The sequence below is a fragment of the Corvus kubaryi genome, unplaced genomic scaffold (genome assembly GCF_017639235.1).
Source record: "Corvus kubaryi isolate FWS band 111438036 unplaced genomic scaffold, C.kubaryi_AGA036_p1.0 37284, whole genome shotgun sequence".
Lineage (NCBI taxonomy): Eukaryota > Metazoa > Chordata > Aves > Passeriformes > Corvidae > Corvus > Corvus kubaryi.
Genome location: NW_024581088.1, coordinates 6,545,402 through 6,568,587, shown reverse-complemented (window position 1 = coordinate 6,568,587; position 23,186 = coordinate 6,545,402). Strand labels below are relative to the sequence as shown.

At 54.0% G+C, this 23,186-nt stretch overlaps 4 protein-coding genes and 2 non-coding genes across 9 annotated transcripts in view; 5 read left to right on the top strand and 1 right to left on the bottom strand.

The window, feature by feature from the left end:
* POLDIP2 (DNA polymerase delta interacting protein 2) overlaps nucleotides 1–9,167 on the top strand; it is a 9,654-nt gene extending 487 nt beyond the window's left edge. Inside the window, exons 2-11 of the mRNA XM_042026588.1 lie at nucleotides 284–575; nucleotides 1,164–1,261; nucleotides 1,808–1,904; nucleotides 2,378–2,453; nucleotides 3,054–3,161; nucleotides 3,399–3,535; nucleotides 4,495–4,521; nucleotides 4,707–4,832; nucleotides 5,234–5,313; nucleotides 6,796–9,167. Of these exons, the coding sequence (XP_041882522.1) occupies nucleotides 284–575; nucleotides 1,164–1,261; nucleotides 1,808–1,904; nucleotides 2,378–2,453; nucleotides 3,054–3,161; nucleotides 3,399–3,535; nucleotides 4,495–4,521; nucleotides 4,707–4,832; nucleotides 5,234–5,313; nucleotides 6,796–6,910 (1,156 nt within the window). The 3' untranslated portion in view covers nucleotides 6,911–9,167. The remainder of the gene's footprint in view (nucleotides 1–283; nucleotides 576–1,163; nucleotides 1,262–1,807; nucleotides 1,905–2,377; nucleotides 2,454–3,053; nucleotides 3,162–3,398; nucleotides 3,536–4,494; nucleotides 4,522–4,706; nucleotides 4,833–5,233; nucleotides 5,314–6,795) is intronic.
* A 156-nt stretch (nucleotides 9,168–9,323) lies between these two features.
* TSR1 (TSR1 ribosome maturation factor) lies at nucleotides 9,324–15,253 on the top strand. The gene is made up of 15 exons (XM_042026133.1): nucleotides 9,324–9,477; nucleotides 9,551–9,654; nucleotides 9,926–10,142; nucleotides 10,222–10,356; nucleotides 10,631–11,058; nucleotides 11,320–11,479; nucleotides 11,771–11,934; nucleotides 12,218–12,384; nucleotides 12,801–12,963; nucleotides 13,163–13,273; nucleotides 13,596–13,728; nucleotides 14,086–14,202; nucleotides 14,468–14,608; nucleotides 14,719–14,793; nucleotides 14,890–15,253. Exons 1-15 carry the CDS (start codon nucleotides 9,369–9,371, stop codon nucleotides 15,066–15,068), a joined length of 2,403 nt encoding a protein of 800 aa, XP_041882067.1. The 5' UTR covers nucleotides 9,324–9,368; the 3' UTR covers nucleotides 15,069–15,253.
* Nucleotides 12,441–12,531, top strand: LOC121663866. The gene has a single exon (XR_006015781.1). It is a non-coding gene; the product is annotated as a small nucleolar RNA SNORD91 family (small nucleolar RNA).
* On the top strand, nucleotides 13,776–13,868 carry LOC121663867. The gene has a single exon (XR_006015782.1). It is a non-coding gene; the product is annotated as a small nucleolar RNA SNORD91 family (small nucleolar RNA).
* Nucleotides 15,130–23,186, top strand: part of SMG6 (SMG6 nonsense mediated mRNA decay factor) — a 108,370-nt gene continuing 100,313 nt past the window's right edge. For 2 of the 3 annotated variants that reach the window (XM_042026125.1, XM_042026124.1), the window contains exons 1-4: nucleotides 17,778–17,888; nucleotides 18,805–20,557; nucleotides 22,151–22,343; nucleotides 23,042–23,152. In XM_042026125.1, the coding sequence (XP_041882059.1) occupies nucleotides 17,798–17,888; nucleotides 18,805–20,557; nucleotides 22,151–22,343; nucleotides 23,042–23,152 (2,148 nt within the window). In that variant the 5' untranslated portion in view covers nucleotides 17,778–17,797. Of the gene's footprint in view, nucleotides 15,210–17,777; nucleotides 17,889–18,804; nucleotides 20,558–22,150; nucleotides 22,344–23,041; nucleotides 23,153–23,186 lie in introns of those variants that run through there. The other variant, XM_042026126.1, reaches the window with a different exon arrangement.
* Nucleotides 15,634–17,729, bottom strand: SRR (serine racemase). Of its 2 annotated transcripts, none has more exons than XM_042026174.1 (5): nucleotides 17,561–17,729; nucleotides 17,227–17,362; nucleotides 16,917–17,020; nucleotides 16,134–16,343; nucleotides 15,634–15,871 (listed from the first exon to the last, which is right to left on the bottom strand). In XM_042026174.1, the coding sequence occupies exons 1-5, from the start codon at nucleotides 17,720–17,722 to the stop codon at nucleotides 15,674–15,676; spliced, it is 810 nt and encodes a 269-aa protein (XP_041882108.1). In that variant the 5' UTR covers nucleotides 17,723–17,729; the 3' UTR covers nucleotides 15,634–15,673. The 2 variants fall into 2 exon arrangements, with proteins under 2 accessions (XP_041882108.1, XP_041882109.1); XM_042026175.1 differs by having other exon boundaries at nucleotides 15,851–15,942.

Here is a 23,186-nt window from a genome sequence, read left to right as displayed (position 1 = left end):
GGGGGGGGCGCAGGGTTGGGGTTGTTGGGGGGGCTCGGGGAGACAGGCGGTGAGGGGGTGTTTGAGGGTGATTGGGAGGGGGTGAGGGCTCGCAGGAGGTGTTTGGGGTGCGGGTAGTTGGGGAAAATTGGGAAGGAGTTAGGAGGCTGTGAGAGGGTGTTTGGGGATGAGGGTGATTGGGAAGGAGTTGGAGTGTGGGTTGGGGGGTGGCGAGTCACTGGGGGAAGACTGTGAAAGAGTTGGGGGGGTTGTCAGGGCAGAGATGTGGGGGATTGGGCTGAAGGGACAGCTGTGTGAGGGTATCCAGGGCAGTTGGGAAAGGGGGGACTGGCAAAGGGTGGAGGGCAGAGGAGGGAGTGAGATTGGGCAGCCCAGTGCATAGTGGGGCTCTTGTGGGGTACCCGAGGGAGGCACAAGGTGGGGAGCAGTGTCCCCCTGGCCTGGGGGCTGCTTCAGCCCCTGCAAACCCTCCAAGCTGCCTCTCTGCTCCAAGGAACCGTCCCGAGGGCAAAGTGCTGGAGACCGTGGGGGTGTTTGAGGCCCCGAAGCAGCATGGCAAATATGAGACAGGCCAGGTAGGTGGTTCAGGGTGGGGCACAGCTGACCCTGCAGGCTGGTGCCACAGGGATTGGGCAGCCAAAGGATTTCCCATAAGGAAAATCTCAGCAGCAGCAGGCCAGGAGTTTCACAGTTCAGTGCTCCTTGTCTGTGCTGTGTCTGCAATTTGTCAGTCATCTGGCAATAGCAGGTTGATAAGAATCTGCAGCACAACGCAACTGCTGGACAATGGCATTTACTCTACTGGTCTTGTTTTGGGGTTTTCTCCCTCAGAAATTCAAAGAGACAACCACTGAATTTGAGAAATAACAACTACACTTGTAATTCCTGCCCTTAAGGCTCTCAGATCTGTTTCTGAGCAGTCTCTCCTTTCTGCTGCTCTATTACTGCATTACTGGTTTAGTCCTTCCCTTCTACAGGATAGAGATGACATGGATTTCTCCTCTCATCCCAAACTGTGTTCCTTCTTTCTGCTCTGGGTAGTCACAGTGGTGATTGTCCCTGTATCCCCATCCCACACATTAAATCCTTTGTAAATGTTTGTAGTTTTACCTCAGTTAACAGATTTTCAAAATGATTCAACTGTAATTATTTGTTCCTTCCAGCTCTTCCTTCACAGTGTGTTTGGCTATCGAGGAATAGTCCTGTTTCCCTGGCAAGCCAGGCTTTATGATCGGGATGTGGCTTCTCCTGTCACAGAAAAGTAAGGATTTGAGGATTCATTCTGGTTCATGTTGTCATACTGTTACATTTACGTTTTGTAGTGAGTTTCCTTTTTGGGGTAAACAAGTGTTTTTAAGGAGGGCAATGGGTCTGTTTGTATGAGTGTAAACTGGGAGAGGTGCTTGAAGAGGAGATGCTTCATTATTAAGTACTGAGTATTAATTTTGTGTTAATTAGAGACAGGATGGAAGTATGAAGGGTGAAAGTGTGTGAAGGAAATAAAAATCAATTAAAAAATCATGCTCCTGTCACTTTGTATTCTACAAAAATCCCTTTTTGAGTTAGATCCAGCAGGAAGAACCTCTGAGCTGTTGTGCCTGTGCCAAACACCTCTCATGGTCATCTCAGCTCGTCTGTCATTGTGTGGGTGGCTGATGAGGCTTTGGTTTGGGTGCAACCAAATGATTACAGGCTGTGAAATGTGACTTTAAAAAAAAAAAAATCATTGTTTATGAGTACTTGGTTCAGGTAACAAGAATTTGCTTCCATCCTGTGCTTGAGCTCAGAGTTCTGCTTTTCTCTTTAGGAGCGAGAATGTGGCAGGCCATGGTTCCAAAGAGGTCAAGGGCAAAACACACACTTACTACCAGGTGTTAATAGATGCCCGGGATTGTCCACATATAGTAAGTAATGAGCAATCTTGCTATTGAAACTTGAGTATCTTCTCCTACATGAGTGGTTCAGAGGGACAGGCACTGGAAGAAAATGGCTTTGGTGGCTAACTGGATTGGGTAGGATTTTTGGATAAATTTATTCTTCAAGGTATATTTTTCCCTGAGAAAGATCATCTAGAAGGTCATGTGGCTGTTTTCTGGATCGTGTTTCCCCTTTCCAACCTCCTTTCCTCTTCCTGGTGTCATTCCTACACTGTTGCACACAGGTCATTGGGAATGTGGGCTGCAGCACTGAAAATGCTCCTCGCTTGTTTGAGTGGAGAGTTAGCCTAGGGGAATTAAATGGAGAGAAGTTCTGAGGTGAATTGGTTCGATGAAATAAACATTACGTGCTTTATAAACCCCAGTAGTGAACTGAACTATGACTGGAAACTATCCTGCAGCAATCCACACAGAAAGACATAAACCTCCCTGTTTCTCAGTCCCAGAGATCACAGACGGAAGCAGTGACGTTCCTGGCAAATCATGATGACAGCAGAGCCCTCTATGCCATCCCAGGTGAGCAAAACTCCTGCAGCCTCTGACTGTTGTGAGGTGAGGTCAGAAAAGTCATCAGTGGTCAACTCCTGCCAGAGAAGCAGCAGTTCCTGCAGGACATTCTGTAGTGGATCTGTCCATAGCTTAGGGCTGTGCTGGAGACGACAGAGTGACTAAAGTACAGGAAGCCCTTTGCATAGCTGGAAGCTGGGCACTCTGTGATCAGACACAGACATGTCTGATTTAAATCAGAGCTCTTGAGACACAGATCCCGTACCAAGCTGCATATGGGCTGTTCTACTTTGTCACCAGGACAGCTGGATTTATTCCTGTCCTGGGCATTTCCTGCCCAGAGTGCTTTTGGGGCAGTGCAGGCACTTTGCAGGGCAGTGTGTGTTTATCAGAGGAGTCACTCCATGAAAAATCTCACAGGAAAACACTGCCAAGAGTTATTCCTGGCACGTCTCCTCCATTCTTCCTTGCAGTTGTGATACTAGCTTTGGCTTCTGCTGCCAAAATCCTTTTCCTAACTTCTCACTAGTGTGATCAATTTTTCTGCCAGGAGACTTCTGAGCTGCTCTTTGCTGGGGAAGTTCAATGGCTTTTGGGTTTCTTTTTCAGGTTTAGACTATGTAAGCCATGAAGACATCCTTCCCTACAGCTCCACTGATCAAGTGCCCATCCAGCATGAGCTCTTTGAGAGGTTCCTCATGTACGACCAAACAAAAGGTAAATTCTGGCTTCACAGGGAATTCTTCAGAGCCACGTGCTTGCAGTGCTCTAGAACAAGTACCCAAACCCCATCATCTTGGATATGGTATAAAAATCACATCTACCTTGGGGTTTGTTACAGTGAAGCTGCCTTTGAATTTTTTTAAACTATGTGAAAGGAATTGTTTTGAGGGAAGAGCACTCCAGCTACAGTGTTGCCTCTCCCCATGAAACCTCACCTTTCCCTCCCCACAGTCCCACCTTTTGTAGCAAGGGATACTCTGTGTGCGTGGCAGGAGAAGAACCACCCCTGGCTGGAGCTCTCGGATGTGCACCGAGAAACCACGGAGAACATCCGTGTCACCGTCATCCCTTTCTACATGGGCATGAGGGTAAGTCTGGCCTGCTCTGTTCATTCTGCCATTTGCTTCACTGGCATGTTTTTGTAAGACCAGTTTGCTGCCTGAAGGTACTTTCTGCATACTGAAGAAGTGACATTTAACCACAGTTGCAGTTTCGTTCTCCTGGGTATAAACATGAAATTGTTTTGTCATGTATTTTTGGAGAACAGCTCCTGCATATTGGCTTTTGCTGGTTATCAGTAGGATGAGAAATAACCTGTAATGTTCTGCACAACGGTGCTAGCAAGATATTTAGGAAGGCTTGTGAATTGGTCCTGTTACTGCCTCAGTCACGTGAGGTGGCACTGGGGCCATCTGCTCTGTAACAACAGACACATCTGTTATCCTGCCCAGTGATGAGCTGGGGTTGCCTGCCTGTTTCCTGCCTCTAGTTTGGCTTAGAGGGTTTGGCTAAAGCCTTCTGGGTTTAGCTGATAACCATGTGCTCTTTATAGCACAGAACTCCACGTGGACCATACAAAATAATGCGGCTCCAACAGACTCCTGAGTGGGAGAGCTGGGAATTCCCACAGCAGTTTGATTTCTGAGCACGGCTGATGGGGAGCCTGAGCTGTGGCAGGTGCACATTTTGGTGTGGATTTGCAACTTTTGTGGAGTCCAGCTGATGTTTGTCCTAAAACAGGTGCCCGAAGGCCAGGGAAGGGCTGTTTCTAGATCTGTAGAAAGTGCATAATTAAGATGGAGATGAACCCTGGGTTGTCACGGGATCCTTGCAAATCTCCCACCTCATGATTACTTTAGAGCACAGCCAGTGCCAGGCTCTGCTGATGGAAGGCCTCGGAGAGCAGCTGTCTGTGCTCATGTGAGTTGTCTGCGTCACCCTGGCACGGAGTGAGAGCCCCTGTGCTGGTGCTGTGCTGACAGCTGAAGAGGTTTTTGGCACCACGTGTTCAAGGGCAGCTGCTAAAGTCTTTTGTTTCTCTTGACAGGAAGCCCAGAATTCCCATGTCTACTGGGTAAGTGCCTTTTGTGTCACGGAACAGCTAAAGGGAAGGAGTTTATTTGCTGTGGCATCACTGCTGTGTGATAAGCTCTGAGGGAGAGTAGCCCTTGCCTGGAAACTGTTTCCCAGCATCAGCTGTGGGTTATCAACTGGTTGCAGCTGATTCCAGCTCTTGATAAGAGTCTTTCTTCTGTCCAGTGGCGCTACTGTATTCGCCTGGAGAACCTGGACAGTGAAGTGGTGCAGCTCCGAGAGCGACACTGGAGGATATTCAGCTTGTCTGGCACCTTGGAAACAGTCCGGGGCCGTGGGGTTGTAGGAAGGGTAGGTACCACACAGCTTTTTTTCGGGGAAGCATGGCCCTTTGCTGGAGTCCTCTTGCTTGCTTGGGTGGATTGGCCAGTAAATTGCTTAGTGGGCACTGGAAATAGATGGAGCGGGAAACCAGCAATGAAGAAAGTCACGTGAGCTTTTCATCTGTTGTTTGCATGAACTGAAACTTCACACTGAGTATTGGAGAATGATCCTAAATGACTGGTGATGGGAAAACTGGAATAATAACGGGATTCTGGCACTACTCAGTTTGCTGTGTAATTGGCAGTGGTGCTGGGCTGTGGGTCTGTGGTTGTTTCTTTTTTTTCCCCTGCTGTATAAATTTCCCCTTGATGCCTGTCTGGGGTAGAATGTTAAGATTGCTGATGCCCAGTGGTCTCTTGTCTTCTCAGGAGCCAGTTTTGTCCAAAGAACAGCCAGCATTTCAGTACAGCAGCCACGTCTCCCTGCAGGCATCCAGTGGTCACATGTGGTAAGAAGCCCTTATTGCTGCTGTACAGTGTTTTGGCTGTAGGATCCCCCAGCAGCGAGCTGGGGTGCAGTTTGCTGCCTGGGGTTGTGGCTGAAAGCTGGGTGGAAGTGGACTGGACAAGGGCATATATGGTAGCTAAAATTTGGTGAGCTTTTCTATAGCTGTATCCCAGTTAGTGTTAAGATGATCTGTTGGTTCTCTGCACCAGGAGAGGTTCCAGGATAATGTATCCTCCTGCTGTGGTCTGTGCTAGACTGGATTTAAAGACATGAAGCAGTTCTCCCTTTTGGTCCTGGGTGCAAGAGCCGAGGCCTTGTGCTGATCATTCCCTCAGCAGCACGGGTGTGTGCTCTGGTGTCCCTCTCTTGGGAGAGGATTGGGCTTTAACTCCACCCCTGTGCACTTCTGTGTCAGGAGTTGGCATGCAGGGGTTTTCCCAGTTTAGACCAGATAAGGCCTTCAGTCTAACTGGTGTTTAAGTCTCTTCTTCTGTAAGTGCAGGGAGGGAAATGCCCAGCTGAGCTGTTATTTTCCTGTGCCTCGGGGTTAAAGCAGTTTCCCTTTATTTGCCTTTTGGCTTATTTAGTGCCACCTCTGTGTGGACAAGGATTGCACAGCCACCTCTTGCCTTCTGTATGACAGGTCTTCCTGCATTTTTTAAGTAAATCTCCTTCAGAGTTAAGCTGCCTTTGAGTTGGGAAAAGCAGGAGAGCAGCTCTTTGCATACAGGGAATACCATGTTTGCCATGTGAAGCGTTTTGAGTTGCCCGAATGGATGCCCTGGGGAGATAAAACCAGATGGTCTGGTAGTTCTTCCCTCTCTGCATACATCCTGGCGAGAAAGAGACAAAGGTTCTGCAGCTCAAAAGCTGCTCAGCTTGACTTCTGGTGTTCAGTTGTGTCTTTTCTGTCCTGAGAACCTGTTAATTTATCTCCACAACCCTCTTGCCCATGTCATGTTCTGCAGTACAGTTGTCTGTAGTTGAGAGCAGCAAACAAATGGTTGTACCAGGACAGGCAGGTTCATTTCTGACGTGCAAAGCCGAAGCTATTCTAAATTACATCTGAGGGGATTTCTTCATGTCATACACAACCAGTGGAGCTCCTGCTAAGAAATACAAATCTGAGTTTACGTGTAACCAGCTTGTAAAAATAGCTCAGATGGCTCTGTCTCCTGGGGAGTGGGAGTTGTGTAAACACTGCTGCAGGTGCGTGGAGGGTGCTTGACTCCTGTGGGCTGCAATCATCACAGCTTTGTGCAGGAAATGTGTTGGTGATGTGATGTAAAACTGCCCAGGAGTCCTCCATAAGTGAGTCATCTTGGCAGCAGATGTTCTGCAGCTGAGCCATGTCCTTGCTGCTGGACCAGCCTTGCAGATGGACCCTGAGGATATGCAAGAGCTCAGGTCTTACCTTCTTGCTCATCCTTCCTAGGTGTGTCTGTCCCTGGCCTCAGCGTGATCTCTGCCATTATTTTTGCAGGGGCACTTTTCGATTTGAGAGGCCTGATGGCTCCCACTTTGATGTCCGAATCCCACCCTTTTCCCTGGAAAGCAACAAAGATGAGAAGACCCCTCCCTCCGGCCTTCACTGGTAGATCAGAGCGAGTGCCCAGACCCACGGAGGCCTGTGTGTGTTGTAGACCTTTGCCTCCCCTTTATGCTGCAGCCAAGAACACGGAGCTTTTAAACATTTTAAACCATTTTTGTTTTAACTGTTGTCTGACAGGGAGGCTTTTTTTGGAACTTTACTACTGGCTCTCTCAGGCTGCTTGTAAAACATAAGCTGTGTTACAGGTAACCTTTCCCTCTGTGGCACCTGCTGGGCTTGGGGGATTTAGATCTGTGCTGCTGCAGAAAGAAGACTGGCTCCCCCTCAGCAGGCCTGGACCCTTTCCAATGTGTTGTGACTTCTCTGCAATGTGAGGTTTCTCTAATAAACTGGCCCTTCCAGTTGCAACCAGTCTTCCTTCCTAAACCAAGGCCATGCCTTTGCATCCAGCCGGTCCCAGCTTGTTGCTCCCTCCCGTGTGGAGTCAGCCCAGAGTTCTTGCTGCTTCAGAAGGAGCTGCTCTTCCTTCAGGGAACAGGAATGTGAGCTCAGCTTTCCTGCAGTGCAGCTGCTTTTTGGGATTCAGCCAGGGTTGGAGCACCCTGTGAGCTGCACTGCTCGTCACACAGCTTGTCTGGGCTTTGTGCTGTGATACAAACCCTGGTTTTTTTAGAGAAGAGGGTGCAGAGGGGACAAAGTGGGTGACAGATGGTGCTGAGCAGGTGCTGTCACGGTGTCTTGTGTGTGCAGAGCACCAGGCTCTGTGTTGTGATGGTACAGGAGAGCTGAAGGGAGGTCTTCCCCTGCCAGGGCTTTGCTTTGCTGCAGGGATTTCCATCTCAGCTGCTGGAGGGTTCTTCCCTGCTCACACTGTGGCTGCATCCATATTTCCTTGGTGGTTTCAGCTTGACAGGAATGCTTGTTTTCACTTGGAATGCTGTCAGCCAGTGAGGCAGTGCTTGGCTTTCTGCTTGTGCTTGCTCTGCTTGGCAGGTTGTGATTTTTTTGGTAGCCTGTGTCTGGAGGGCCCTGCAGGACTGTGCAGGTCAGTGAAATCCCTGGAAGATGACAACATATGGACGTGTGGGAAAGCCAGAGCAGCTCTCAGCAGCTCTGAGGATTGCAAGGATCATCAGCCTCCATGGTGTGGGACCGTTCTGGCTGTCCCTGGGTTTCCAGACTTCAGGGTGATTCAGAGGCAGAAGTATTTGGCTTTGTGATAACCTTAGGAAAGAAAGTTTCCAACCTTCCTCCTTCCCCTAGTCTTGCTTAAATGACAAGGCATAACTAACTCACGGGATGTTTTCCTTGATTAAGAAGTATCTCAGTTATTCCCTCTTCCCTGGAGACTCCTCTGAGCAGCCTCTTTGCCTTTGGCTCTGCAAGGCAGAGCTGTGGCAGTGCTGTGGGCTGTCTTGGCTAATGGACAAAAACAGCCTTTGGGAGAGACTCTCATGCTGTCCCACAGCCAGTGGATTCCTGTACAGAGAGACTTAATCACTGCAGTGTTCATCTGTCACCAGTCTCTTTAATTTTGTGTCTTCCTTCCTCTCAGGTAGTACATGCTCGTATTTAGAGTTTCAAAGGTCTAAACAGCCAGTCTGCTTTTAGGGGTAGAAAAGGATCCCTAAAGACCAGTTCACAGCTGACAACCCCCCATTGCTGCTCTCTTGCTGATTTCCTCTCAGGAGGAAGAGGTGGGAAGATGCCTTCAGAGGCAGCAGGAACCTCTAGGAACCTGCTTTTCCCTTCCCATGCAGTTGCTCAGTCGGGATGGGAGTAGCAGCTGCCCTGCCTCCTCCTCGGGCTGCTTCAGCTTTACTGGCAATTGCAGCACCCCCGTGAATGTTTAACTTTGCCCCTCACCCGCGTTCCTGGGGTGCTGTGGCCCTAATGCTTCCTGTAACCAGCAGAGAGCTGCATCCCTAAGGGATGGAGTGATGCGGGGGCAGGGGCTCTGCTGCGTTGTTTGGGGTGATGTCCCATCGCGGCTGGGTACTGTGTTGTGGCCTGTGCCCAGGAACAGACATTCCTGGCTGGATAATGATTGGCAAGACCGAGGTCACGGCGCTGCCGGTAGCAGATGGGCCGGGGCACGGTAGGAATGTTTCCACTCCATCAGGCTTTGCGGAGGGAGCAGCGCCGACCTGCCCTGGGGCCTGGGTGCGATGCCAGAGGCTGGGCAGGGCCTTTCCCCAAGTGCTTCATCCGTCGGGACCCTTCCCGGAGCGCGGCCGAGCCCCGTCCCCCCTCTCTGTGTAAATACCTGTACAAAAGAACCAACCAATAAACCGCTGAACGAACGGCTCTGGCTCCCGCCCCTCATTGCCCCGCGGCGCTACGGGCACCAACCCCGCTGTTCGTCCCTCCCCGCCCCGGGGCTCCTTTCCCGGGGGTCGGGCCCGGTCCCATCCCGTCCCTCCCTCTCGCCGCCCACGTGAGTCCCCGCGCGGCCCGGTCGCGCCGGAAGTGACGTAAGGCGGTGGCGGCGAGGCGGCGGCAGCATGGTGATGGCGGCGGCGGCGGGCGCGCACCGGCCCGGGCCGCTCAAGCAGCAGAACAAGGCGCACAAGGGCGGCAAACACAGCGGCTCCTCGCAGCGCCGTGCTGGAGGTGAGGCGGGACGCGCTCCCCGCGGGTTCCCCGCCGCCCTCGGCCCGCCTGACCGTTCTCTTCCTCCCCCCAGGCCGCGTCCCCGTCAAGGCCCAGCCCCGCCGGCGGCTCCGCGACCTGAACAGGGTGGACCGGCGGCATCAGGCGCTGCAGCTCCGCCGGCAGCGCAAGGAGGCGGTGAGGCACCCGGGGAGCGGGAGATGGGTCGGTTCGAGTCTGTGCCGGAATGGGGCCGGGGCAGGTCTCGGTGTGGATGATGTAACCCAGCCGGTTTGGGTCTTCGCGGGGGAGACGAGTGGGTGCCAGGGCCGGTTCGCTTTGGGTCAAGCGGAGCATTATCGGGCCGGGTGTGTTCGAGTTGCGGTGTGCAGGAATCGTGCCGTGGGCCGGGGGGCGCGAGAGGAGCCGGACGTGGGTTGGGATTCACGCTCTGCCCTTGTGCCCGCAGGTGCTGGCGGAGAAGCGCAACCTCGGCAGCAGGGACGGGCCCCCGCACCTCGTGGTGGTGCTGCTGCTGCACAGCAGGGCTGCAGCCCACGACACCCTGCACCTGCTGCAGAGCCAGGACTCGGCCGTTGTCCGTGCAGATGAGGGCAGAGCTGGTGGCTTTGCCCTCCTCTGCCCCCGGCTCAAGCAGCGCTGGCGCTTTGTCACAGCACAGGCAGGTGAGGAGGCACCGCTGTTGTTTGGGTTCCTGTTCTGGTACCTCTGGCAGCCCCACTAATGGAGGTGTTTTGGGTGCAGGGGATCTTCACGCTGTCTTAGACCTTGCCAAGGTTGCTGACTCCCTGCTGTTCATTCTGGATCCTGTGGATGGCTGGGACAGTGCTGGGGAGCACTGCCTCTCTTGCCTCTTTGCACAGGGGCTCCCCAGTTATGGTGAGAAATGTTTTGGGCTTCTAGGGGGCTCTGGGGGTGCTTAACAGAGATTTACTGTCAGTGAAAAGAAATTTTTCCTTATGTTGAGGTGGAAGTTCTTTCAGTTTATGGCCATTGCTCCATGCCCTGTTGGGCACCAGCGAAACTCCCTTTGTACCTTGTGGTGCAAATCTGGCCATTTGGGCTGCTGACATCCAAGTATTTGCCTATGTTTGGTAAAAAGGACATAAGAAGATTTAGGATCTGATCCTGAATTTTGCTCTCTGCCCGGCAGCTCTGGCTGTCCCAGGGGGCACTGACCTGCCCCCTAAGAAGAGGATAGATGCCAGGAAGAAACTCTCCAAATCCATAGAGAAACGCTTTCCTGAGGCCAAGCTCTTCCCACTGAACACAGAGCAGGAATCCTCACTGCTCCTGAGGCACCTCAGCTCCCAGAAGCAGCGGCACCTGGCTTTTCGGGACCGCCGCGCTCACCTGCTCGCCCGTGCTGCTGAGTTTGTGCCCAGCCAGGACAGTGACCTGGTTGGGACCCTGAAGGTGTCTGGCTTTGTCCGGGGACAGACCCTCAATGTGAACAGCCTGGTGCACATTGTGGGGCATGGGGACTTCCAGGTCAGCCAGGTGGATGCCCCTCCAGACCCCCTCTCTTTGAACCCACGTGTGGTTAAAGGACAGAAGAGGAGTCAGGACATGGAGGTTCAGGTGTGTGGGGTGAAGGCTTTGCCAATCTTGTTAGAACACGAAGTTTCTAAACTTCCATTGTGGAGAATACAGCTGGGTGTGTGTGGGCAAGGGGAGGGGAAAGGGGAGTTCTGTCTGTGTTCTGCTGCTGGGCTGAGGTTCCTTGCCTGCCGTGTGTAATGAAGGCTGTGTCGCGACATCATGAAGGGAGTTTCACTTGAGGCCGATTGCAGGCTTCAGTGAGGTGTGTTCAGAGCTGGGAACTCCGCTCTCACCCTTCAGGATGACTCTGGAAATGGTGCTGATGAGATGGAGGAAGATGTCAAGGTCCTGATGAAGGCAGATCCAAGCAAGCAGGAGTCCCTGCAGTCAGAAGTGGTTCCTGATCCCATGGAAGGGGAGCAGACGTGGCCCACTGAAGAAGAACTGCAGGAAGCAGAGGGTGAGCAGAAGCAATGGTTCTGTATCTTTTCCTTGTCCCTCTTAGGAGGGTTGTTAGAAACTTCTGTCACCAGGGTGGCTGTGAGGAAACATCCTAGTTGGGATGGCTTCCATCCCCAGTCCCATCAGGTGGCCAGCAGGCTGTGTGGTTTGCAGATTTTGGCTGTCCTGACAAATTCTTTGCTGGGAAACAGCAGTTCTGGTCTAGATCTGGTTTTGGTTGTTCTGGTATAAATGTTGCTGAGGGGAAGGAGAATTGTTCCTGTATTAACCACTGGTGGGAATCCTACAGATTCTCTGAAGGCAAACAGGAGGGTGGTGAAGGTCCCCAAAGGCACATCCAAGTACCAGGCTGCCTGGATTGTGGATGATGGAGAAGAAGGCAGTGAGAAAGATGATGATGATGACGAAGATGATGACATGGATGATGATCTGATGGAAGAGGCAGTTTCCCAGGTACCTCCAAGAGCTGATAGCACCGGTGATTGCCAGGCCATTATTGCATGTTCTAGGACAATTCTGTCCTTCCAACTTGCTCTATGCAAGGGCATGACACAGAGCCAGAACTTGCCTGGATTTCCACTGTTAAATCCCCACACGTATCACGTTGCTTTTTTGGCCTGTTAGACCCCAAAATGATGGGCTGCGGTCCCAAATCATACAGTGTGAGCACACACAGGGTGCCAGTGTTGCATGCACAGCTCTGTGTGCTCACAGGCTCTGTGCTGCCCTGTGCCAGGAGGGGGAGAGCGAGACCATGACCGTGTCCGAGTGCCTGCGGGATGACCAGTACGACGAGAAGATGGAGGAGGATGAACAGATGCTGGAGAGATACAAACAGGAGAGAATGGATGAGATGTTTCCAGATGAGGTGGACACGCCACGGGATGTGCCTGCCAGAGTCAGGTAAGAAATGGGATGCTTTGCTGGGAGAGGAGCTGCAAGGTGCCTGTTTAATTTGGTGAGGAAGCCTATGATGTCTTAGCCGTGGTGTCTGAACCTGGCTGAAGGACTCTTGTGAAGACTCTCTTTGGCTCTGAGGCTTCCAGAGCAGGTACTAGTTGGCAGTGAGAGGACCCAGAGAGCTGGGTCCTGACTTGGGAGAGGGAGGAGGGTGGGCCCTGAGGCAAGGACAGGTTGTTTGGAGATTTGGCTGCTGGTTTTAGCTCTCTTTGCACCAAGATCTTTCCTGAGGGCTAATGTTTGCTTTGCTCCCTTTGCCCTCCCTGAAGGCATGAGATCCTGCAGACCACAGGTGGTGGTGAAGGATGGGATTCACCTCAAGTGATGGAGTAATTTGTCTTTCCTGCTCTGTTCTCTAGGTTCCAGAAGTACAGGGGGCTGAAAAGCTTCCGGACTTCTCCATGGGACCCCAAAGAGAATCTTCCAAGGGATTATGCCAGGATCTTCCAGTTCCAGGACTTCTCCCGAACCAGAAAGAACCTCTTCAGACAAATAGAGAAGGAGGAGACTGAAGGAGCTTTGGTAACTCCCTTTGGTAACTCCTCTTTCCCTGCTGTGTTCCTTTGCTCCCAGTAGGAGTGACTTATCAGGGAGGTGGTTGGGCGGATCCTTCAGCCTTAAGTTCAGACAATTTTTTCCTGGATTCCCTCCCTAATCCAGGCACATCTTCTGACACCTTTTTTGTTGAGAGAAATGTTCACAACTGCTCCTGTCTTGGCAGGTGGGCTGGTACGTTACACTTCACGTCTGCAACGTCCCTGTCTCGGTGATGGAGAGCTTCAAGGAAGGGAAACCCCTGGTCCTGTTCTCGCTGCTTCCCCATGAACAAAAGGTGAACAAAAGGGATGATACCTTGGAGGGATGTGCAGCTCCTTGCTCCTTCAGGCTGCATGGCTTGGACAGGGTCTGGCTGCAGAGGGTTTGGGCTGGAATCTCCCCACATCACTCCTGTTTCAAAGCAAGTCAGAGCACACAGAAGCTGCCGGGGGGGGTGGGTTAGGATAAAGTGTCTGAGCCTGGCACTGGTGACCAGTAACATTTTGGGACCCCATTTTCAAGGGCATTCATCTCTGCTGCAATGTCCTGGTGCTTTCTGCTGCCCACCATCCCCTGCCAGCCCTGCCAGCAGCCCCTCACTGTGCTGCCTCTTCCAGATGTCCGTGTTGAACTTCCTGGTGCGTCGGCATCCGGGCAACAGCGAGCCAGTGAGGGCCAAGGAGGAGCTGATCTTCCACTGCGGGTTCAGACGCTTCCGAGCATCCCCCCTGTTCTCCCAGCACACCTCAGGTTTGTCAGGGACTGGGTACACCAGGAGTGGGGTTGGGGATTCCAGAGCAGGAAGCCTGTGATGTCTTAGCCGTGGTGTCTGAACCTGGCTGAAGGACTCTTGTGAAGAATCACTCCTAGGCTCTGAGGCTTCCAGGGCAGGCACTAAATCATGGGGAATAGAATGGCTTGGGAAAGGTGGTTCACTGATCCAGGCGAGGTCCAGGTTCCATGCCAGAGGATCACCTTCATTCCCAGATACTCAGTGCCAGCAGAGGAGGGGTGTTCGTTGGACAGGGAAGAATGAGCTCTCTGGGGTTTCCCAGAGTTCTGAAGACTGCTGTTGGCCTGAACTGGATCACTGCTGTTCTGTCCTAGCTGATAAGCACAAGCTGGAGCGTTTCCTGCGCCCAGATGCTGCCCTGGTGGTGACTGTTTACGCTCCCATCACTTTCCCTCCTGCCTCAGTGCTGCTTTTCAAACAGAGAAGTAACGGTGAGTTGATAAATGCTGAGGAGGTGGTGTCTGGAGACAAACTGTCCCCATACTGTGCTCATGAGTGCATCTCTCTAGAAAGTATGACTTGAAAAAACTGTCCCCTTCCTGCTGATTGAGATGAGCTCATCTCCATCCCTGTTGTCACTTGTCTGTGCCTGCTGTGGGGGTGCTCTGGGCCTGGAGCCCTTTGGGGAAGGGGTTTGTGGTGAGGAGGGGGTGATGGAGGCACCTGCCCTGGTGCATTGGTGACTCTGCCTGGCAGGAATGCATGACCTCATTGCCACGGGCTCCCTGCTCTCCGTGGACCCGGACAGGATCGTCATCAAGCGCCTGGTGCTCAGTGGCCACCCCTTCAAGATCTTCACCAAGATGGCTGTTGTGCGATACATGTTCTTCAACAGAGGTACAGCTCGTCTCTGGGGGAAGAGGGGCTCTGGAAGCAGAACTGTGCCCATGGTTATGCTGGTGCAGCACAGCCTGTTCCTTACCTGCCTTTCGTGTTTTCATCTCCAGAGGATGTGATGTGGTTCAAGCCCGTGGAGCTGAGGACAAAGTGGGGACGCAGAGGACACATCAAGGAGCCATTGGGTAGGCTTGATCTGGTGTTTATCTCTGTGCTGCTGGGATGGTGTGGTCCTCCTGGGCCAGAGAGACTGCTAATGGCCTCTTCTGCCCTCTGCCTAGGGACCCATGGCCACATGAAGTGCCACTTTGATGGGCAGCTCAAGTCCCAGGACACGGTGCTGCTGAACCTCTACAAGCGTGTTTTTCCCAAATGGACTTATGACCCCCATGTCCCAGAGCCTGTGCCGTGGGTGAGGAGTGAGAGCACGCTGCCAGAGCGGGAGGTGGAAATGGAATGAGTCTCCAGCATGGCTGGAGTTTGTGCCTTGGCTCCCTGGATGCTGTTCTTGGCCCGTGCACTGTGAGGACAGCACTGATGCCTTGGACGTGTTACTGCTGGGGTCTGTACAGGGGCAGCTGTGTCGCCAGCTGCTGCTCAGGTACCAGCTATAGCTATTTATTTTAATGGAAAATGTCAAAAATGCCTAAGTGCCTCTGTCTTGGTGGTGGCCAGGAGGCTGTGTGCCCCCCATGTCCACTGAACCCCCCCTGGCCCACTGGGATTGTTCCTGTCCCTCATGCCCTGCCACATGGGCTGTGGGGGGGATTTTCTGTGTGAAGGAGTTTGCTGGCAGTTGCTGTGATGCTGAGAAAGAAAAGCCAAGTAGCAGCTGGGGAAGGGTGACTGAGTGCAGCTCTCTGGAGGCCTGGCCCAGAGCAAGGCAGCTGGGGAGGGGAGAACAGGCAGTGCTTTGTTTCCAGGTCCCCCCCGAGACCAATGCCAGCTTCCCTTATCCCTCCCCAAAAACTCCCAAACGTTTGGACTTGATCTGTTTTTAGTAGTGCAGAAACCACTGCACAAACTGAGAGTGAGGTTTTCATTCCTTGCAACAGCACTCCATCCTCATTCCGCTTTCCCAGAGAGGTCTGTGAGCCAGGTCAGGGATCTCAGGTCCACATTTCCCCCACACAGCACGATGCAAATGTTCTGCACATCCCGGGGGACTGCCTGGAACTGCTCCGAGAGCACGGCCGCCAGTCCCACGCCTGCTGTTGGCTCAATCAGCAGCTTCATCCTTTCCCACACCAGCCACGTGGCTCGCTGTCGGGACAGGGCAGCAGCTGTCAGCCTAGCAGCCAGCACAGGCTGCTCCAGGGCATCCCTGCAGTGCTCTGGGAAGGGAGAGCAGAGCTTCCAACAGCCCTTTCCAGCTGGAGACAGCGTGGGTGTCACAGCTGCAGTGGTGCACAGGGGGGCTTGTGCTGCTCTGGGAGTGTGTTGGGGTGAGAGCAGAGGGGCAGGGCGGGGAGGGAGGCAGCTGCCTGCTGGCAGCTACTGTGAGAAAGGAGCTGGGAACCTTTACCTTGATTTCTTCCTCTGAGACTGTCAGGACATCATCAACCAAATCCCTGATGATGGGCCACGTGTTGGGTCCGATGCTGGTTTTTACTGCGTCTGCGATGGTATCCCGCGGGTGGAGGTTGGGGGTCAGCTCCCCTCGGACCTTGGACTGGTAACAGTCATCCACGTTGCATGGCTCAGCAGCAAACACCTTCACATCTGGCCTCAAAGCCTGGGGAGAGCAGGAGGAGCCACTTGGGTGATACTAGCACGTGCCTGTCCCCTGTTTCTGTGCGTGCAGGGGGCTGAGCAGGCCCTGTTGCTGCTGCCAGGCAGACCCCAGGCACCCACAGACTTCCACAGCAGGCTCTTCCTAAATTTAAAAGCTGCTGCCTGCCTTAAGAGTCCTAACCTTCCCACGGGGAGATTCCTGGATGAGCTGTTGCCTACCTTGATGGCAACTGCTATTCCTGCAACCATTCCTCCGCCTCCAACAGGAACCACCACTGCATTTACCTCGGGTGCCTGTGCAGAAAGGAAGCTTCTGACACTCTGTGTCTCCCTTTTTGCTGTGCCCCTGCAAGGGCCAGGCTGTGCATTTCCCTCACCTGCTCCAGCACCTCCAGGGCGATGGTGCCTTGCCCTGCGATCACCGCCGGCTCCTGGTTGGGGTGCACCAGGACTCCTCCTGTCTCCTGGACTACCTACACGGGCTGCTGTCTCAGCTCTGGACTAAGGGAAAGCACAGCAGTCACCTCTCACTCTGGCTGGGCTGTGTCCTTGGCCAGTCTTCCCTGTGCCTTACCTTGTCACTGGGCTCGCATGGCACCAAGGTGGCACCATAGGCACGGATGGCATCTTGTTTACACTGCGGGGCTGTCCGGGGCACCACGATGTAGGCAGGAATCCCTGGTGGATGAGAGAGGAAGTAAATCCAACAGCCCAAAAGGCACAGCAGCCAGTTAGCACTGCAGGAGCAAGCAATGCCTTGCCTATGCCAGCTCCTGCATGGGTTCAGGAGAGGGATCTTCGTCCTTCTCTCCAACGGGACCAGCTCTGCATTTACCCTGTGCCTGCCTCTCGGAGCTGGGGTTGGAGGCTGTGGTACACATTACCTTCTGCCTGAGCAGCACAGGCGAGTGCCTGCCCGTGGTTGCCACTGCTGTGTGTCACGACAGCGCGGGGCAGCTCCCGTCCCGAGCGCTCGCCTTCCTCAACGAGGCTCCTCAGCGCGTTCAGGGCACCGCGGATCTGGAAGGAGAGCGCGGGACTGTGTGTGCCACCGCCCCAGAGCCCGTGTGCTGGGCTGAATGTCCTCCTCGCACCATTCCCTCAGTCCTGCACCCGTGCAGGATGGCAGGAGCTGGTGGGTACCGGCGGAACGCGAATCTCTCTGTCGAAAAAGCGACCTTTGCCCCGGCGCTTTGCAGTGCCGCCACCCCCGCGCACTTTGAAGGATCCGGTCCTCTGGAAGAGCTCGCACTTGAAGAGCAGCCTCCGGCCGGCCATGCGGTCCAGCCCGGCGCAGGTGAGCAGCGGGGTGCGGTGGACGCGGCCCCGCAGCCGCCGCTCCGCATCGCGCACCTCTCCCGGCGGCGGCGGCGCGGCCATGTGCGCGCGTGCGCGCGGGGGCAGTTTGTCCCTGCGCGGCCGCCGTCGGCGCCGCCCGCCCCCGGCGCAGCCAAGATGGCGGAGGGGCTGGAGCGCGTCCGCGTCTCGGCCGCCGAGCTGCGGGACATGGTGGCGGCGCAGGCCCGGGCAGCCGGCGGCGGGCGAGGTGAGGGGCGCCGGGGGCACTCGCGACCCGCTGCTGGGCCTTCCCTTCCTCGCAGCGGCACCTCCCCGCGGCCGCGCACTGCCCCGCGGCCGCACTGCCCGGCTGCGCCTGGGGTAGGGCTTGGGGCAGAGCTGCCGCCCCGCCGGCGCCGGCACGGGGGGTGTCCGGGGTGGGAGCGCACGGTCGGCGCCGCACCGAGAACGGGGAGGCTGCGGGGCGGGCGGCGGCGGCAGCTGGAGCGGCTTTCCCCCGGGATGGTCGGTCCCAGCCTCTCGGGGTCCCCCGGGCCGAGTCCTCGGTACCGGTGGAGGTTCGGGGCTGCTGCCGGTGCGCGGTGCTGACAGGGGGAAAAGTTTAGGGAATGCAGCGGGAACGGCCCGGTTTTGGTGGGTTGTTTAACCGTGCGTGGTCCGGCCTGGGTTCTGTAACGATTTTTTGTGTAAATACGGTTAAGGGAGGAGGAGAGAAACGTTACCGGATTGTGAGCGAGGGGGAAAGGCGTCTCTGATGCCATACGGTCTGTTGGCAGAGCAGGGGCTGGGGGATGGCAGCTCTGGCACCAACAACAGGCAGGTGACTGCTGCTGAGCCTGTGGTGATACGACTTTACTCTCGTTACTTGTGCTAAAGTGTCGTGTTGAGCTTTGTCTGTGCCTTGTTGGTGCGTTGAGGCAAAACCTGTTGCAGGACGGGGTTTGTAAATGGATCAGGCCAAGGATTTGGTCAGCTGTGTTACACTTTCTCATTTTCTACTCTTATTCTGTGATTTCCTGTACATATTAACATAGATTTTCAGATCTCTCCTGGACCTGCCCTGAGGGTGGCAGGCTCTTTGCACTGAAATATTTCTCCTAGAATATTTGTCGTGGTATTTTTTGGTGCCTGGGAATGAGTTCCTTCTGTCTGTTTTTCCCCAGAAAACATGAAGGAGGTGAAGGAGCCGAGGCATCGCAAAGACAACAGGCGCCCAGACCAGGAGATTTACAAGCCCGGCCTCTCCAGACTGAGGAGCAAACTTGTGCCACCAAAGCAGGAAGCCTCAGAGAAGGAAAGGAGCAGAGCTGAGGATGACAAGGAGGAGAGTGCTGGGGACAAGGACTCTGTAGGAATGGGAGCTCCAGCTGTGGAGGACTGGGACAAAAGTGATGGCCCCAAGCAGAACGGTCCTTCACAGGACAAGGAAGAAACAGAGACCAAAGGCAGCCTGCAAAGCCAGGAAAACTTATCTAAGCAGCCCATTGTGGATGAGTGGTGTCCAAAGACCCCCAGAAGAACCAAGAAACCAGACCAGCAGATCTACCAGCCTGGGAAGCGCCTGCACTCGGCTGCTAAAGAACCCTCCCTGCGGTCAGCGAGCGAGGAAATCACCGGGAGGATGGAACAGCTGAAAGTCGAGGGAGATGAAGAGACCGAGAAAAGCACTGGAAAAGACACCAACAGGAGAATTAAATCAAGCAAGGAAGATAGAGAGGGGAGCCAGGCAGGGGAAGCAGTGAAAGCCTCCAGGGGAGATAAAGGGAGACGAGCAGAGCGAAGTGACAGGGTGAGGAGGATGGGGGATGAGGTGCTGCCGGGGAAGCTGGGCTCTACCAAGCGCTATTCCCGCACGGACAAGCGGCGGAGCCGGTACCGCACCTGCAGCACGAGCTCAGCTGGAAGTAACAACAGCACAGATGGAGCCCTGCTCGTGGATGGGGTGGAGAGGCGGCAGGAGCGTGCCAGGGAAAGGATACGGCCTAGGAAGCAGCTCTCCATGTCCTCCACCGACTCCTTGGACGACGACAGGATTGATGAGGCAGAAGCGTACGTCTCCAGCAGGAACTCGGACAGGAGGAGGCATTCGGAGCAGAGCCGAGCTTCCAGGAGTGAGAGCGAGTGGAGCAGCAATGGCAGGGAAGTCAAGGGACCCTTTCGAGTCACATTTGACAGCAGGACCATGAACAGGGACGTCAGCCTGGCAGATACAGATAAAAAAAAGTCCCTGAAGGCCTTAGAGCTTTCAGAGGCGAGGAGCCAGAGCAGGGAGCCCCAAGGGAGGGGCCGTGGGATTCTGTTCCTGCCTGCCAACACGGACCTCTCTGCCAGCTCAGTGGGTGTCCCTGAAGCCACTCACCCCACGCCCAGGCTCCTGCTGGGCGGGGCTGGCAGCAAAGGTCCCCGGAGCCGGGGCCGAGGTGGCACTGCCCGCCGGCTGTGGGACCCAAACAACCCGGACCAAAAACCCGCCCTGAAGAGCCAGACTGCTCAGCTTCACTTCCTAGACACGGATGATGAAGTGAGCCCCACCTCCTGGGGGGAAGCCCGCCAGGCCCAGCCCTCCTACTATAAATTCCAAAACTCTGACAATCCCTATTATTACCCTCGTGCCTCCGGGCAAGGCCCCCAGTATCCGTATGGTGGATATTCCCTGCAGTACCCTATGGGTCCAACCAACGGGGTGTACCCAGGAGCCTATTATCCCGGGTACCCTGGCCAGGCAGGGCAGTACCTGTGTGGCCCACTCCCCCCCACTCCTCTGAGCCCCGAGATGGAGCAGCAGATGAGGAACATGCAGCAGCAGGAGCTCAGCAAGCTCCTGCGCGAGGCTGGGAACCAGGAACAGCAGCTCAGCAACCTCCTGTCCAGAGACCGCATCAGCCCGGAGGGGCTGGAGAAGATGGCCCAGCTGAGGTTCGTGGGTGGGCTGTAGAGGGGGGAGTGAGTCATTTCCAGGGTGAAATACAAGAGAATGGTGTCTCCCTGGGGATCTCTGTGTCTCAGAGGCTGGGAGATGGGGTGCTGGGTTGCTGCTTTTTGCTGTGCTGGGTCTGTTTGTTGTGTGCCAGTGGTGTGTGGGTGGTGGAAGGAAGCTGTGGGTGAGGATGGATGTCATTTCCCTGGGCTGGGAGCTAAGCAGTGGCTTCTTGTGCTCGGTGAATGCCTTGCAGGGACACAGAGGAGCAGGACAAGTACCTGCTGCAGCTTTTTGGTTCTTCTGGCTCTTGCTGGAGCTGATGTTTCTCAGTTCCAGAGCTCTCTGTTTTTGTCATCAGACTTCTGCTTTCTTACCTATCCTCAGCGTGTGCTCAGGAAGCATTTTGTGTATTCCTGGTGCTGTGCAACAGTGGCAGTGCCTTTCCAGTGCTGTGTAGTTTTGCTCTTGATGCCACTCAGCGTGGTGACACTTTTTTGAGCTGGTGATGCCAGGCTGGCAAGAGAGAAGTAACGCTGTTGCTCTGGAGGGTGGTTAACATGGGCTGTAACAAGTTTCTAGTTGGCATCTTTCCCCTTTATTTGTGACCTGTGTCTGCAGGGCTTCTCTGGAGGCTGATTTTCAGAGCTGACTGGCAGTAAATCTAGCAAGCGAGCTCATTTCAGGGCTTGTTCTGTGTTTTGGGCACTCGCTCTATAGACCACAGGGTGGGATATGTCTGTGATTGAAGCAGCACCAGAGGTTTCAGGTCTTCCTCAAGGTGCTGAGGTCACCCAGAACTGTAGTGTGGAAGGAGAGGAAGCACTGTGGAGTGATGCTGTGGCCTGTGGAAGCCCACCCTGCCCTGGGAACATGGGCACAGTTGACCCTGTCCCTGCTGGCAGTGTCCCTTGTGTCCTGCCTGTGTCCAAGTGCCTGCTGCCTGCTGTGTGGGGACTCTTACCCGATGTCCATCTGCAGAAATGTCCAGTTCCCTTGGTGTTTGTGCTCTTCAGGTGCATATGCAGGGTTTGGGGCCTGTGTGGGGTCAGGCAGCCCATCCTGGCTCTGTGCTTTGTGCATCCTTCTCTTATCCTGTCAGGCTCTTCCAGGTATTGCCATCTGGCTTTGCTCCAGGTTTTACCATCCACGCTCTCCTGTTGTTTCTGTAGGACTTGAAAGATTAAAAGGAATAAGGCTGCTAAGGCAGGAACAGCTGAGGATCCCCTGTACCATTAACTTACCCCACTATTTCAGAGCTGTTCCTAGTCTGCAGTTATTTTATTAAATTTGGGGGAGGAATTCTGCTCCGGCATCCAGGCAGGGCTGTGGGCAGCTGACGAGGGGAATGTGATTTCTGGGACTCTGAGACTTTATTTCCATTGGCTGTGATGTTCCCAACTCATTCAGTTTTGAGGAAGCAGGGTCTGTGCTCTGCTGTGTATTTTGGTTGGATGGAAGGGGGGATGGGGGTCATTTTAATGGCAAGAACTCTGTTGCCCCGGGGTTCTTTGCGTGTTTGTTCCTGGCCCAGACCTTGTGCTCAGGAGGAGCTGTTGCACTGACCACTCCCTGACTGTGTTTTGCTGTAGGGTGGAGATGCTGCAGCTCTATGAACGGTGCCTCCTCATGGACATTGAGTTCTCTGACACCCAGAACGTGGACCAGTTACTGTGGAAAAATGCTTTTTACCAGGTGATTGAGAAATTCCGGCAGCTCCTCAAGGATCCTCAGGGGGAAAATGCCCAGGAAATTCGAAACAAACTGCTCTTGCTTCTAGATGAGGTAAGAAGAGAGAAACATCCCCGAATTCCACTAAACCTTTGGGTGGGATTGACTGGTTTTTAGAAAGGGATGGTGTAATGGGACGACTGGTTGTCTTGATCCTATGCATGAGTTCAGATTCCTTATGTCATCCATATGCAAAGAGGATGCTCAGACACATTATGGTTTAGTGTGGCAGGTGTATGTTTAGGTAGACATCTGTAACAATTTAAACCAGGTTTGTTTTGCTGTGTTTGTGTTAATTAGAAATTGATTTAAGCTAAAATGAAGTGGAGCTAAACAGAAGTGTTCCTGGAGGTGCTTGTGCCATCTTTACCAAATTTGCTTGGAAGTCATTCTGTAAAACTGCAGCTCAGTTTAGTCTTTGTACCAGGGAGGCTGAGAGACGTGAAAGAATGTGTTTTACAGAATTAGGATGGTGGAGGCCTTTAGTCCAACCTCCTGCTCACAGCACGACTCGTTAAACACTAAATCAAGTCAGTCCTGATTTTGTGTAGCTCAGTCTTCAAAACCTCTGAGGCTGGAGATTCCCCAACCTCCTTATTGTGTTCTGAAGGGAAACAGCCCAAACCTCAGGGAGAGGGACCTCCTTTCTTCAACGAGGCAGGGATGGTGTGGTGATTTTGTGCTTGTCATCAGAAAGATCATAACATCCAAGTGTGTGTGTGTGTGTGTGTGTGTGTGTGTGTGTTTTGCAGGGCTCTTCTTTTTTTGACAGCCTCCTCCAGAAGCTGCAGGTGTCCTACCAGTTCAAGCTTGAGGACTACATGGATGGGATGGCCATCCGCAGTAAACCTCTCAGGAAAATGGTAGGTTGGCTTCCTCCAGGAGACTTCTCATCCT